General features: G+C 45.5%; 1 protein-coding gene across 10 annotated transcripts in view; it reads left to right on the top strand.

The window, feature by feature from the left end:
* The window catches only part of fryl (furry homolog, like), a 113,304-nt gene that overhangs the window by 72,392 nt on the left and 27,953 nt on the right, over positions 1-12,959 (top strand). For all 10 annotated transcript variants that reach the window (XM_083766484.1, XM_083766480.1, XM_083766481.1 and 7 more), the window contains 19 exons: positions 615-775; positions 1,317-1,427; positions 2,079-2,233; positions 2,359-2,458; positions 3,501-3,669; positions 4,000-4,262; positions 4,848-4,988; positions 5,647-5,815; positions 6,753-6,840; positions 7,386-7,498; positions 7,709-7,859; positions 8,426-8,529; positions 9,037-9,219; positions 9,618-9,816; positions 10,609-10,730; positions 10,845-11,032; positions 11,211-11,305; positions 11,655-11,932; positions 12,251-12,601. In XM_083766484.1, coding sequence (XP_083622610.1) covers positions 615-775; positions 1,317-1,427; positions 2,079-2,233; positions 2,359-2,458; positions 3,501-3,669; positions 4,000-4,262; positions 4,848-4,988; positions 5,647-5,815; positions 6,753-6,840; positions 7,386-7,498; positions 7,709-7,859; positions 8,426-8,529; positions 9,037-9,219; positions 9,618-9,816; positions 10,609-10,730; positions 10,845-11,032; positions 11,211-11,305; positions 11,655-11,932; positions 12,251-12,601 — 3,141 coding nt within the window. The remainder of the gene's footprint in view (positions 1-614; positions 776-1,316; positions 1,428-2,078; positions 2,234-2,358; positions 2,459-3,500; positions 3,670-3,999; positions 4,263-4,847; positions 4,989-5,646; positions 5,816-6,752; positions 6,841-7,385; positions 7,499-7,708; positions 7,860-8,425; positions 8,530-9,036; positions 9,220-9,617; positions 9,817-10,608; positions 10,731-10,844; positions 11,033-11,210; positions 11,306-11,654; positions 11,933-12,250; positions 12,602-12,959) is intronic.

The following is a 12,959-nucleotide window of genomic DNA, read 5'->3' as shown; positions in this document are numbered from 1 at the left end:
ATGGGGATTGCCCGCACAGAGTACACAACACTGATGTTGGTCTACAAAGCACCCAAAGGTATAGCACCCCCAAAGTATGATCCCCCCCCCCCCCCTGCTCGCTCAGCTAACACAGGGAGGCTGGCAGAACCCTCACTGGCTCCACACGTCCCAGACTCTTCTCCCTTCTGGCTCCCAAACTATGGAATGAACTCCCCATTGCAATCAGAACTGCAGACTCACTCCCAAACCTCCGCCGTAGTCTGAAAACCCACCTCTTCAGGCTCCACCTTAGCCTGCAGCACTTGCCGTAGCACTTGCCCTAGCCACGACGACCTTGCAGGCGTATGCAACGGCTAAAATATGTAATAGTAGATAGAACATTATGTAGACATAGCATTCTATAGTGTATACTTATAGTTTCATTGTACAGATATTCTCCTTTTCTTAGCTTGCTTATGATCCTGTGACTATTTTTATGCATTTGATGATTACCATGTGGTGCTGTTGCTTACTCTATTATTACCTTGTGGTGTTCTTGCTTACTGTGAGTTGCTCTGGTTTAATGGCGTCTGCTAAATGCCTAAATAGTAAAGTTACTCTCTCATGTCCTGTATGTGATGGTTTTGTTTCAGTGCATCAGCGGAGGACCATCTTCCCCCAACAGTCCCTGAGACACAGTCTGTTCATGTTGTTCAGCCACTGGGCCGGACCCTTCAGCATCATGTTCACCCCCCTGGACCGCTACAGCGACCGCAACATGCAGATCAACCGCCACCAATACTGTGCACTCAAGGTACGTTTTTTTTAACTACCCCAATAGAGCGGCGCAGTCCCTCCCCCTTTCAGAACAACGAACGGCCCAGGAAAAGAAATGCAATGCATTCTGACCATAGGATTTTCTTTAAGTATTTATATAAAGACTGTTACGCCGCGGACAAAGCCAACTCGGATCGTGACAAATCATGACAATGAACACAATATTTTGGGTCGATCAAATCATTAGAAAGAAGAAAATAAAGGCAGGAGACAACACTATTTGTTTTGTTTTTCTTCTTATAAATTATTTGATCGGCCCAAAACATTGTGTTCATTGTCATGATTTGTCACAATGCGAGTTGGCTTTGTCCACGGCGTAACCGTCTTTAAATAAATACTTAAAGAAAATCCTATGGTCAGAATGCATTGCATTTCATTTCCTGGGCTGTTCGTTGTTCTGAAAGGGGGAGGGACTGCGCCGCTCTATTGTGGGCATGTCATTATAGCCGACAATTGTCAAAAATGGCCTCTTCTAGGCCATGTCTGCAGTGTTAACTAACTGACTGTGTCTCTTCCAGGCCATGTCTGCAGTGTTGTGTTGTGGACCGGTGGCGGACAACGTGGGCCTCTCCTCTGACGGCTACCTCTACAAGTGGCTGGACAACATCCTGGACTCCCAGGACAGGAAGGTAAGAGGCCTTTAGTTGGAGGTACTCTACTATCTGCCCTACAGTAGCACTCTGGAGCGTGATGTGTAAATGCTGCTTCCTGGTGCCTAGAATTAGTGAGTGGATGATGGCAAAAAAAAAAGAGGTTGTCGTCCATAAGCCTACCAGGAATGCACTGATTATAGCCTGTGTATTGAATACAGGGCCAGCCCCCGGTCTAAAATAGGCTATGTTGTCCTTAAAATCCTGAGGGTCAATTTACCTCTGACTGATAGTAGATAGTAGAAGACAGATTGGAGATTGGAGTAAATGGAAAACAATGACAGCACAACATGTTGAAAGTAACCTGTCAGTGAATGTTACAGGAGGTAATGTTTGTTGTGCTGTAGTGTACAGTGAATGTTACAGGAGGTAATGTTTGTTGTGCTGTAGTATACAGTGAATGTTACAGGAGTTAACGTTTGTTGTGCTGTAGCATACAGTGAATGTTACAGGAGGTAACGTCTGTTGTGCTGTAGTGTACAGTATGTGTGGTACTGATTAGCAGCACCGGATCCTGTTGGTTGTCTTGTGGTGTATTGTGTGTTACTGATTAGCAGCAGCGGATCATGCTGGTTCTCTTGTGGTGTATTGTGTTTTACCAACACGCTCCTGTGCGGCCCCGTCCTCTAGGTGCACCAGCTGGGCTGTGAGGCCGTGATGCTGCTGTTGGAGCTGAACCCAGACCAGAGCAACCTCATGTTCTGGGCCGTGGACCGCTGCTACACGGGCTCCCGGCGCGTGGCCTCCGGCTGCTTCAAGGCCATCGCCAACGTCTTTCACAACAGGTACTGGAGGTGGGATTAGGATTACAAAAAATCCACTCCTGTGTCAGTCTCTAGTGCGTGCATCACACTGGGACCTACTGCGACATCTTGGCATTTGACTGGCTGTGATCTGTCCTCCTCTCCAGGGATTACCAGTTTGACACTGTGGTGCTGCTGAACCTCATCCTGTTCAAGGCGGCCGACTCATCCAGGGATATCTATGAAGTTGCCATGCAGCTGCTGCAGGTCAGTCGTATTGTGTCGACCACAGTGTGTCATTCATTGGGCAGAGTGTAACTGCGTTGCACTGTATGTTTTTTGTCTTACACTACAGTTAGAATTATTCTATAAACATCTACAACTTAGGTGCTATTTACACGCGGATGGTGTTCATATAAAACGTCAAAATAAAGTATCGTTTGCTGCTGTCATTTAGACGAGAACCGTGTTCTCAGGAGGTAAAAACGCAACGAAGTGAAACCGCCTCCCAGAGTGGAAATCTTTGAGAACACCGTTTCCTATGGTCTCCATATAAACAGGCAAAACGGTGAATCCGCAAAACTTATGACATCATGGCTCACGTTGGCTCACAGCGCATATGTTTATTACATTGATGCAGAGCAATATCATTATGATATAATGGAGTTCCTGAACAAGCCTCCCTCCTCGCCTACAAAGTGCTGCTCATCAGCGATGTTGAATGTAAAACCATGCTGTAAATAAAAAGCCTTGTGATAGACGGCAGCCGCGGCAGCAGCGTTTATGTAGCATTGTAGCCTAATGTATTATAATAATATAACCATCCCGTGGCACTGCCCAGAGCAGTGTTGCGCAGGCTTGCGTGAAGGAGTTCTTCTTCTCGTACGTGGGTGACCTGTCTATTTGGTAGCCCGTTATCGCCACCTAGCGACAGTATAGCATAATAGCACATTATATCATAACGTGTGCGTTCTCGTGTAAAGGGTAAGAAAAAATTAGAACGCAACGGGACTTTGACGTGTTATATGGAGATGGTCGCCGTCTAAAAGAGGCCTCAGTTATAACAAGTAACCCCCTTGGATTTATGTCAGTATAAAAAATATATATATTTGCCTTAAAAACATCACCGGATACTAGAGACAAAAGCAGCACTGGGTTTAGGAAGAAACCCCATCCGTGTGTAGGTGTTTATATTGGAATTAGTCACATCAATGCAACACATTTTAACACTCTATCACACAACATAACAATGCAGAAGGTTGCCGTTTTTAGATATTTTATTCACATTGTGTTGCTGTGTGTAATCTAGATCTTGGAGCCCAAGCTCTTCCGTTATGCCCACAAACTGGAGATCCAGAGGACAGATGGGATTCTGACACCACCCTCACCCCTGCCACACCTCTACTCTGTGTCCTACTACCAGCTGTCTGAGGAACTGGCCAGGACATACCCCGAACTCACCCTGCCCATCTTCTCAGGTCTCACACACAACTATACACTCGTCTAAAACAGTTCTGGATTTCACCTTTAAAAAGATACGCAAAGAGGATATAGAAATTAGAATAGAATCTTTCAGTACATAATACTACATTTGAAAATGACATGCGTATATTGCTACCATTAATGTAATAATGGTCATGTGGTCACATGGCCCTGTACTGAGATGGAAACCTCATTTGCTCTCCGGCCCTGCTACAAAAATATATATATATATATTAAGAAAACATGGACAGTCGAGCCGAAATTGGGTGTTCAAATTTGGCCATGGCCCTGACTTGCTTCCTTCCTGGTTTGTCATTGCACCACAGAGGTGAGCCAGCGCATCCAGACGGCTCACCCTGGTGGTCGGCAGGTGATGCTGCACTACCTCCTGCCCTGGATGAACAACGTGGAGCTGGTGGACTTCAAGCCGCCGCCAAAGCGCGGCGAGGAGTCGGCGGGCGACGAGGAGGACGCACATGAGCGCGACATGATGATGATGAACAGTCGACGGTGGCTTCGCGGCGAGGGCTGGGGCTCGCCACACGCCACCACCATGGTGCTCAACAACCTCATGTTCATGACCGCCAAGGTGAACTGAGAAAAAAGCTTTAACAATAACCTTTGCAGTTTATTGCAGTTTATTGATCTACAGAATAAATACACTTTATATCGTTACCATTTTTGATTTACTGTATTGAGAGGGGGGGGACTATAATGAAAACATGATGCATTGCCTGCCTTAATGTGAGAGTGAATCATCCATACTCACAATGAAAGTGTGTTGCATGCCTAGATTGGTCCAGGTAGACGACTGCTGGCTACAATGTGTCATTATATAATTTCTTACTGTACCTACTCAAATAAAGTGCCTATTCAACCTGAGAGGGTATACGACACGTGTTTGGATGCGTGTGAAAAGCAGGTCCTAGAGATTTAGGAGAAACGTATGCATTGAAGCAGGTGGATCCAGGATCCAACACTTTGCCGATTTTGAACCTAAATACTATTTACAGCTTCATTCATTGCTCAGTAGTATTGGTGGTGTGTGTCCGTGGTGTGTGTCTGTGCATGCATGTGAGTGGTTGATATGGGTGATGGTTTAGAGAAAAAGGGGAAAAAAAGGAAATGTAAATATGCATGACATTAAATGTGCGGTGTGTGTTTCCCCTACTAGTACGGGGATGAGTTTGCCTGGTCGGAGATAGAGAACGTGTGGACCACGTTGGCAGACAGCTGGCCAAAGAACCTCAAGATCATCTTGCACTTTCTCATCAGCATGTCGGGCGTTAACAGTGATCCCAGCCTTCTACCCTATGTAAGTTACAGTGTGTTTACAGCCATTGCCCCAAATATACATTGACTTTAATTTACATGCATGGGTTATGGAAATAAGTCAGTTAAAAGTTAGTATTGTTGTTATGGTATTAGGACTATTCTAAATATACAGTGAGATTGTGGCATTACTAAACACATGCACATTATGGATAGTAATGGAATACAGAAATCCAGCTCTGTAAATTGGGCTGCACTCAAGGGGAATTTTGTCCAAACTCGAAATGGATCTAATTCTTACTTATCTTTACCAACAATAGCAAATGTGACTAACAAAGATCTAATTAAGCCTTTCAGTTTAGAGTGCCAACAATGTGCATATTACATATTTGGCAGCCTCCAATGTGTTCCCCTGCCACCAAAGATAATCAGCAAAATATGCTATTTTCCAGTTTTCTCAGTCTATTCCAAACCAAACCAAGGAAGAGAAGTATTCTGCAAGTGGCTGCAAAGCTTGCAAGGCAGTGATGTCTTGGAAGTATTTTAATTGCAGACATGTAGCAATGCAGAACCAGCAACACCCATTTGTCGGTGTATCACCTTGATCGGGGCATGTTAATAGGCCTATACTGTATATACGGTATGATCACTAACAGTTCCATATCACCCTATTATAACGAGTGTGTTTTGTTGATCGTCAGATAAAGCGAGTGGTGGTGTACCTGGGCAGAGATAAGACTATGCAGCTGTTGGAGGAGTTGATGTGTGAGCTGGAGCTGACGGACCCTGTGAGCTCAGCCGTCACTCACATGGACAACCCTCCCTACTACCGCATCACCTCCAGCTATAAGATCCCCACAGTCTCCTCAGGTACTGACCATGCTGACACATTTATTCAGCCAGATTTTCCCATATCTCCACCTTTTCTGCTTCTGCCTACTCAGAGTACAAATTAAAACACTGGCAACTTCGATACTTTTGAGGCATGATCCAACATTACGTCTGTACGTCTGGAGACTTCCATAAAACGCTCCACATATCCTCCTAGACTAGTGGTTCCCAAACTTTTTAGCCTGTGACCCAAAAGGGAAATCTCCGCGGTAGTAGGTACCCAAACTAGTGAAAATAGCAGATTGGCAGATTGGTCTCGACCCACTGTTTGGGGAAACCGTGTCCTAGACGCTTCTCCCTCCTGGCTCCCAAACTGTGGACTATCCTTCCCATTGCAGTCAGAACTGCCGACTCACTTGCAGTTTTTCCTGAGCAGCCACTGTATAATGGAGCTGCTGTCAGCTACTGGAGCCTGACCTGTGAGACTGAATTCTTCAGACTCACTTCCTCAACTCCTAGCACTGCACTCTCCCTATACCCCTTCTGGACACCCCTTGACGCTAGTCCACTATGCAGACACATCTTGTTCACTTGTTTGTGTTTCATAGATTTGTTTGTCTCTACCACAAATGTTAAGAACGATTTATATAGCATGTTGTTGAGACAGATGCTTGGTTTGTTGTTTACCTGGTATCCTAGTTTCTCTGAGACACTACACTGTTATCTCTGTGATTATTTACATTGTTTACTGATAAGAGCTCATGCTTACTCCACTTATTCAGATTTTGCACTTTCGATAAGAGTGCCTGCTAAATGCCTGAATTATATTATTTTAGTAATGTCATTCTTTACTTACAAGTCATTTAAACTGGCTGCGTTTCAACTTAGTATGAGATGGTGCAACCTTGCACACTGTCAGAAATGATGCACAATGATTCCTCGGTGGTGACAGAACATTTTCTCGCTGTCCTCTCAGGAACAACCTCCAGCACCAATACCATGGTGCCAGGAAATGACAGTCATCACGACCACAGCAAGATCAAAGACCCGAATATGGAGGACAGGTACAAAAAAACACTCTTCAAAGCTGGTGCCAGCTTGCCTTTTATCTGCCATAAAAATGTGCTGTTCACATGCAGTTACTTTGTTGGTGTTGTACTCTGATGCTCTTACAGTGGAGTCCAAATGACCTTGAATAAAGGTGGCTTTAAAATTATTATGGTGGTGATAATTCCACTAGAGCGACATTTTACTCACTGATTTAATTTGCAGCCATAACTCATGCAGCTGACATTACATTACATGAAAAATAAATCTTTCGAAGGAGTCATGAGGTCACTTTAAATTCAAGTTACTGTAAATTGTTTCTTGTTTCTCAGTATTCCATTCCATATTTCACACTACAGTCGGTGTCACATGATAGTAGCAAAATAAAAATGTTGCTACTAATTTGCTATTATATTGTGTCTGTGGGTTTAATAAATATCGAACCAATGAAAAGTATTAAAAAGAGCTTGTGACTAAATTACTACATTGGATCCATTGGAACACTGTTTTTTCCCCCCTCATATCCTGAAAAGTAACGGACGATATCCATATCCATTTACAGTTACACCCACCTGGACATCTACAGCGGTCTGAACAGCAACCTGAACCGACAGCACCACCGTCTGGAGTCCAGATACAGCAGCAGCTCTGGAGGCTCCTATGAAGAGGAGAAGAGTACGAACACACACTTTAAACACTTTAAACCCTGTCTTTATTGATATATCCTATATCTCATCTCATCAGTATAATGGGTATTATACTTTATATACAAGGAGATGTAACTTTGCATGATAATCACAATAAAATATCTGTTTTGCCTGGACAGCCCATTATATATATATATATAATATATGATAATAACCTGTGTGTGTGTGTGTTTTCCAGGTGACTCCATGCCTCTGTACGCCAACTGGCGTCTGAAGGTGATGGACCACAACCGGCCCGAGCCTCTTCCCTTCCCTCCTACTGGAGGCTGCTGGGCTCCTCTGGTGGACTACCTGCCTGAAACCAACACCCCTGCTGTGTCCCTGCACAGGTAACCCCCACACGCACACACAGGCACACACGCACTCCAACACCCCTGCTGTGTCCCTGCACAGGTACCCCCCACACGCACACACAGGCACACACGCACTCCAACACCCCTGCTGTGTCCCTGCACAGGTACCCCCCACACGCACACACAGGCACGCACACACTCCAACACCCCTGCTGTGTCCCTGCACAGGTACACCCCACACGCACGCACAGGCACGCACGCACAGTCACACACGCACAGGCACAGTCACACAGGCACAGGCCTTTACCCTCCACAGGTACGAAACAAACACACACACAAACATTGTCTCCAATCCATTACAAAATTACTTTCAAAAAATATATTAACCCATTTTGACCTGAGATCAGATTCTAAAAATGTCTTCTACATCCTGACAGTTTTCTGAAAAAGCTATGTTTCTATGTCAGTCGATTTTTCAAAAATAGCAGACCTACAAGCTCGTAGCGCGCCACTCGGTGGCGCGCTATGAGCTTGTACACATCTCACTGTCTCATAACTGCAGCATCCTGCTGACAATTCATGCTTTGTTCTCTGTTTTCCAGATGTAACATCGCTGTCATCCTTCTGACGGACCTCATTGTGGATCACGGGGTCAAAGTGGAGTGGAGCGCCTACCTGCACCTCCTGCTGCACGCCATTTTTATAGGTAAACACAAACACCACTCTCTGCATAGTCATGATGAGTTCTGCTCCCTGCAATGAGTTCCCATACCACCAAGCTAAGTAAATAGTGCCAGAGTAAATTAACTAAATGGTAATCACTACCAATGGCGATTCTCATTGGCTGCGTCCAAATACTCGCCTCGCATCAGTGTGACCCCGCCGACATTTTGCTTACAATATTTACCTATATGTCCATAGATATATTATTATATCTATATAACTTTTATGGAGAGCGGTCCTGTTGGGGATTTAAAAATCAAGGCAGATACTGAAAAAGCGTATCTTCCATGCATTTTCTTGTAGTGAGATAAAAAAAAAAAGAAGAGATGATTAATTTTGATTGATTTTCATGTTGGCAGTTTGGTAACTGTTTTAGCTAAAATCCATGGTGAACCATGGCCTCTTGTGGTTTAATTCCTTAGTACGTAAGCAACACGTTGGAGTTGTATTGGACCGATCATGGTGACTGATCTGTGTGTTCTCCCTCCAGGGTTTGATCACCAGCATCCAGAGGTCTATGAGCACTGCAAACGCTTGCTGCTCCACCTGCTGGTCGTTCAGGGAGCAAACAGCAGCGTTCAGTCCCTGGCTACGGTGCTGCTCCGCAACAGGGAGTACAACGACCCCCGAGTCCTGACCGTGAAGCCCGTCACCCCCGAGTTCAACCTCACAGGTCAGGCTCCAGTAGCTGCTGAGGAATTTCAAGTTTACTGTTTTTGTAATTGCATCGCAAGACCACTAGGTGGCAGCAGAAGTCAGCTCTCTCGCTGAGTGCACATATTAGGCCCTGGTTTTGGGCATGTCATTATAGGGAAACATTTTCAAACATTTTTGAAAAATTCAAAGAATTTCTAAGTTATTATAATTTATTTAATTGCAAGAATTGCAGTTCTACAAGCTCAAAACACGTTGTGAGTTGTATTTTTGCTATTTGTCATACAACAAAGTACTTTATACTGGGCGTAAGTGGTTAATGGCAAGATATAATCCATGCATACTATTTCTCTGTATGAGTGTTAATTCTACGGTTGGTGTGCAGGTGTGACCCATGTGTTTTCCTCCCCCATACAGGAGTGCAGGACTTCATGCCACATCACGAGCATCAGCCATCGCCCATGACGGACTCGGGTCTGAGCTCCAGCTCCACCTCCTCCAGCATCAGCCTGGGGACAGGGGCTACGGCCCTGTCCCACCTCAGCCCCACCCTCCTCAGCGAGGTGGACATCACCGATGAGAAGGTCAAAGCCCTCATCAAGTTTGTCACCTCCAGGTGAGAGAGAGAACGTGGCACACAACACCACTCAAAGCAGTTGACTTCAGTTTAGCTCGTTTTACAAGTGTATGATATGAGAAGGTTTAGTTTTGGTTTTAGGAATTGGCTAGTTCTGGTTTTTCAGAGATTATGGTGAAAGTCTTGTTTTACAGAAGCTAAAAGGGTAGAATGAAAGAAAAGAATGCATGACATCAGATATGATGGGGGTGGAAATGAAGATGATTTTTTTCCAATGCTTTTTAGTTTGCCTTAGTTTGTTTTGCATTATTTGGATTTCGTTTTAAGATAAAAAAAAAAATAATGTATTCTTAGTTTCAGTTTCCTATAATAACCATGCCTGGAACTAACATATTGGTGTGTCAGTGTTCATCATCATCCTTGTTGTTACTATGACTAATTTCTTCATCCCATCTTCATGTGTTTGCTTTCATGCTCACAGCTATGTCTGAACGGATCGGGTATTGTCATATCGCATGGCTTTGTTTTGTGTGGTTTGACTTTTGACATGTTAACACACACATGGTTTTGATTTGACTGCCGTGATGAAGTCATATGGAGGTGGTGGTGGTGACGTGTGTCTGGCAGTCTCTCTTCCTAACACGGGTTGTGTGTGTGTGTGTGTGTGTGTGTGTGTGTGTGTGTGTGTGTGTGTGTGTGTGTGTGTGTGTGTGTGTGTGTGTGTGTGTGTGTGTGTGTGTGTGTGTGTGTGTGTGTGTGTGTGTGTGTGTGTGTGTGTGTGTGTGTGTGTGTGTGTGTGTGTGTGTGTGTGTGTGTGTTCGTCTGGTGTAGGAAGCGTGGCCCGCTGTGGAACCACGAGGACGTCTCTCCCAAGAACCCCAACATCAAGAGCGCCGATCAGCTCAGTGTTTTCCTCCGACATGTAACGACTGTGTTTAAACAGTCACCGGCAGGTCAGTACGGAAATCTCTCATCAGGCCAACTTATCTACCTAACAGCCAGTGAAACAATGGTGAAATGAAACTGTTATCAGTCACACTAACGGATGTATGCTTCCTTCCCGTCAGGCTTCCAGCTAGAGTCCCTGCTGAGTGAAGTAGCCCTCCAGACAGCTCTGTCGTGCTCGTCTCGCCACTACGCCGGCCGCTCCTTCCAGATCTTCAGGGCTCTCAAGCAGCCCCTGACAGCCGCCACGCTGTCTGACGTCCTCTCACGCCTGGTGGAGACCGTAGGAGACCCCGGAGAGGAGGCTCAGGTCAGAAGAACATTACACCCTAGTGCTACTTGTGTATCTATGAAAGCTTTATGTTCAGAGAGTAGACGGGTGCCTTCTTGACCTGGATGGAGAGTAAAGCAATGCATCAGTTGTGTTAGGAGCCTTGTGAGGGTCAGTGTGTGTGTGTGTCTGATAACATGACTCTCTCTCTCCTCAGGGTTTTGTTATTGAACTGTTGTTGACCCTGGAGTCGGGCATCGACACACTGGCAGACACAGTCAAGAACTATGACCTCCTCACTGCCTTAGCACAGTAAGTCTCCTCATAAGCCACAGCTATAGCCAATTCTCCAGCATGAGAGACATATTTTAAAATCTTCCATTTTTGAGCAGCTACTAACTGCTGAGCTGTGCTTATAGCTGCAACCCAGAACTTATTTTGAAGAATAAAATGTTAACCAGGTCTGTATGGGAGAGTGTGTAAACTGGAGGTGGTCTGCATGGAGACATTTTAACCCTGGTGTCAGTTAGGACACCAAGGACACACAAGTAGTACTGCCTTATAGAGATTTTACAGATATTTAGATATTTAGTGGGAAAATAAAGGTTAACAAATGTTTTGTGCAGTTTTGTGCACCCCTAATAAAACGTTTATATTGCAGGACCCCTAGCCACGACATATTGGCCGCTAAGTTTGCAGCCAACAGGAAAAGCACGGGACAGCTAAACCTGAGCAGCGGAGGTCTGTTCAACTATGCCCAATACGGCCACGCCCGCAGCAACTCGCTCCGCGCCAGCCTGATGGGCGAGCGGAAGGCCGACCGGAGACGGAGCAACACCCTGGACGTCGCCGACCGCCTGGGAGGCAGCCACGGCAACCTGGCGCGCACGCGGAGCCTATCGTCGCTACGGGAGGGTGGGGGAGGAGGCCGAGGCCCAGGTAGGCCTCGTCACAATCGCCTGGATTCTTTTAGATAATTAATCGCAATTGTTTTTGTGCTATCGCCAGAATCGTCTCCAATCAACTGTATACATGTTATGTTCATACTATGTTCCAATCATTTTCAAAAATAGTGGAAATAGCTTTGCGATACGTTTTGAGTTTGTAGATCGGCAATTTCAACTATTTTTAAATGATCAAAGATATGGCTTGTTTTGCCCATAGTATTGTCAACGCCTAAAGGGCAAACAGAACGTTATTTCATACGTGTCGTTTATTACAAAAGTTACTAAAGTATCCTCACGGTGCCAACCGTAGGTCCGGGCACGGGCGGGGAGGCCACGCCGCCCCCCGTGGACCCCACCAACCTGATGGCCACGGTGTTCTGGATCGCCGCCTCGCTGCTGGAGTCGGACTACGAGTTCGAGTACCTGCTGGCGCTGCGGCTGCTCAACAAGCTGCTGGGCCAGCTGCCCCTGGAGAAGGCGGACAGCCGCGAGCGTCTGGAGCGCGTCCAGGCCAAGCTGAAGTGGTACAGTTTCCCCGGCCTGCTGCAGCTCTTCCTCAAGGGCTTCACCTCGGCCTCCACCCAGGAGCTCACCATCCACCTGCTCAGCAAGCTCATCAGCGTATCCCGACACACGCTGGTGGACCCCTCGCAGTTGGCGGGTAAGAGACACATAGACACCAGTGTTATGACCGACATCTTGAAATCAATTTAAAAGTATAACTTTTAAAGTATATTGGGACTCGGGAGGAAACATCATATGTCCAATATTTAAACTTTAGGTGTTTTTTGGTAAATTAATGCCCTGTGTGATTATACTACAACATAAAAAAATTAAGTTGATCTATAAGATCGAAGCACGACGTATTTTGGGCTGCTAATTTTGCTATTTTTTTTTTTGGAATCCTGAATGTAACAGTTTTGGACCCAACAGACACCATACAGTATATCATGATTGCAGGCCTTTTGCTGCCTTATTAACACAAATCTGGTGGCTGAACGTTTGTCTTGTGCCCCTTT

This window comes from Protomyctophum parallelum, assembly GCF_964188405.1.
Source record: "Protomyctophum parallelum genome assembly, chromosome: 6".
Taxonomy (NCBI): Eukaryota; Metazoa; Chordata; class Actinopteri; order Myctophiformes; family Myctophidae; genus Protomyctophum; species Protomyctophum parallelum.
This window is presented reverse-complemented; position numbering and strand designations above follow the sequence as displayed.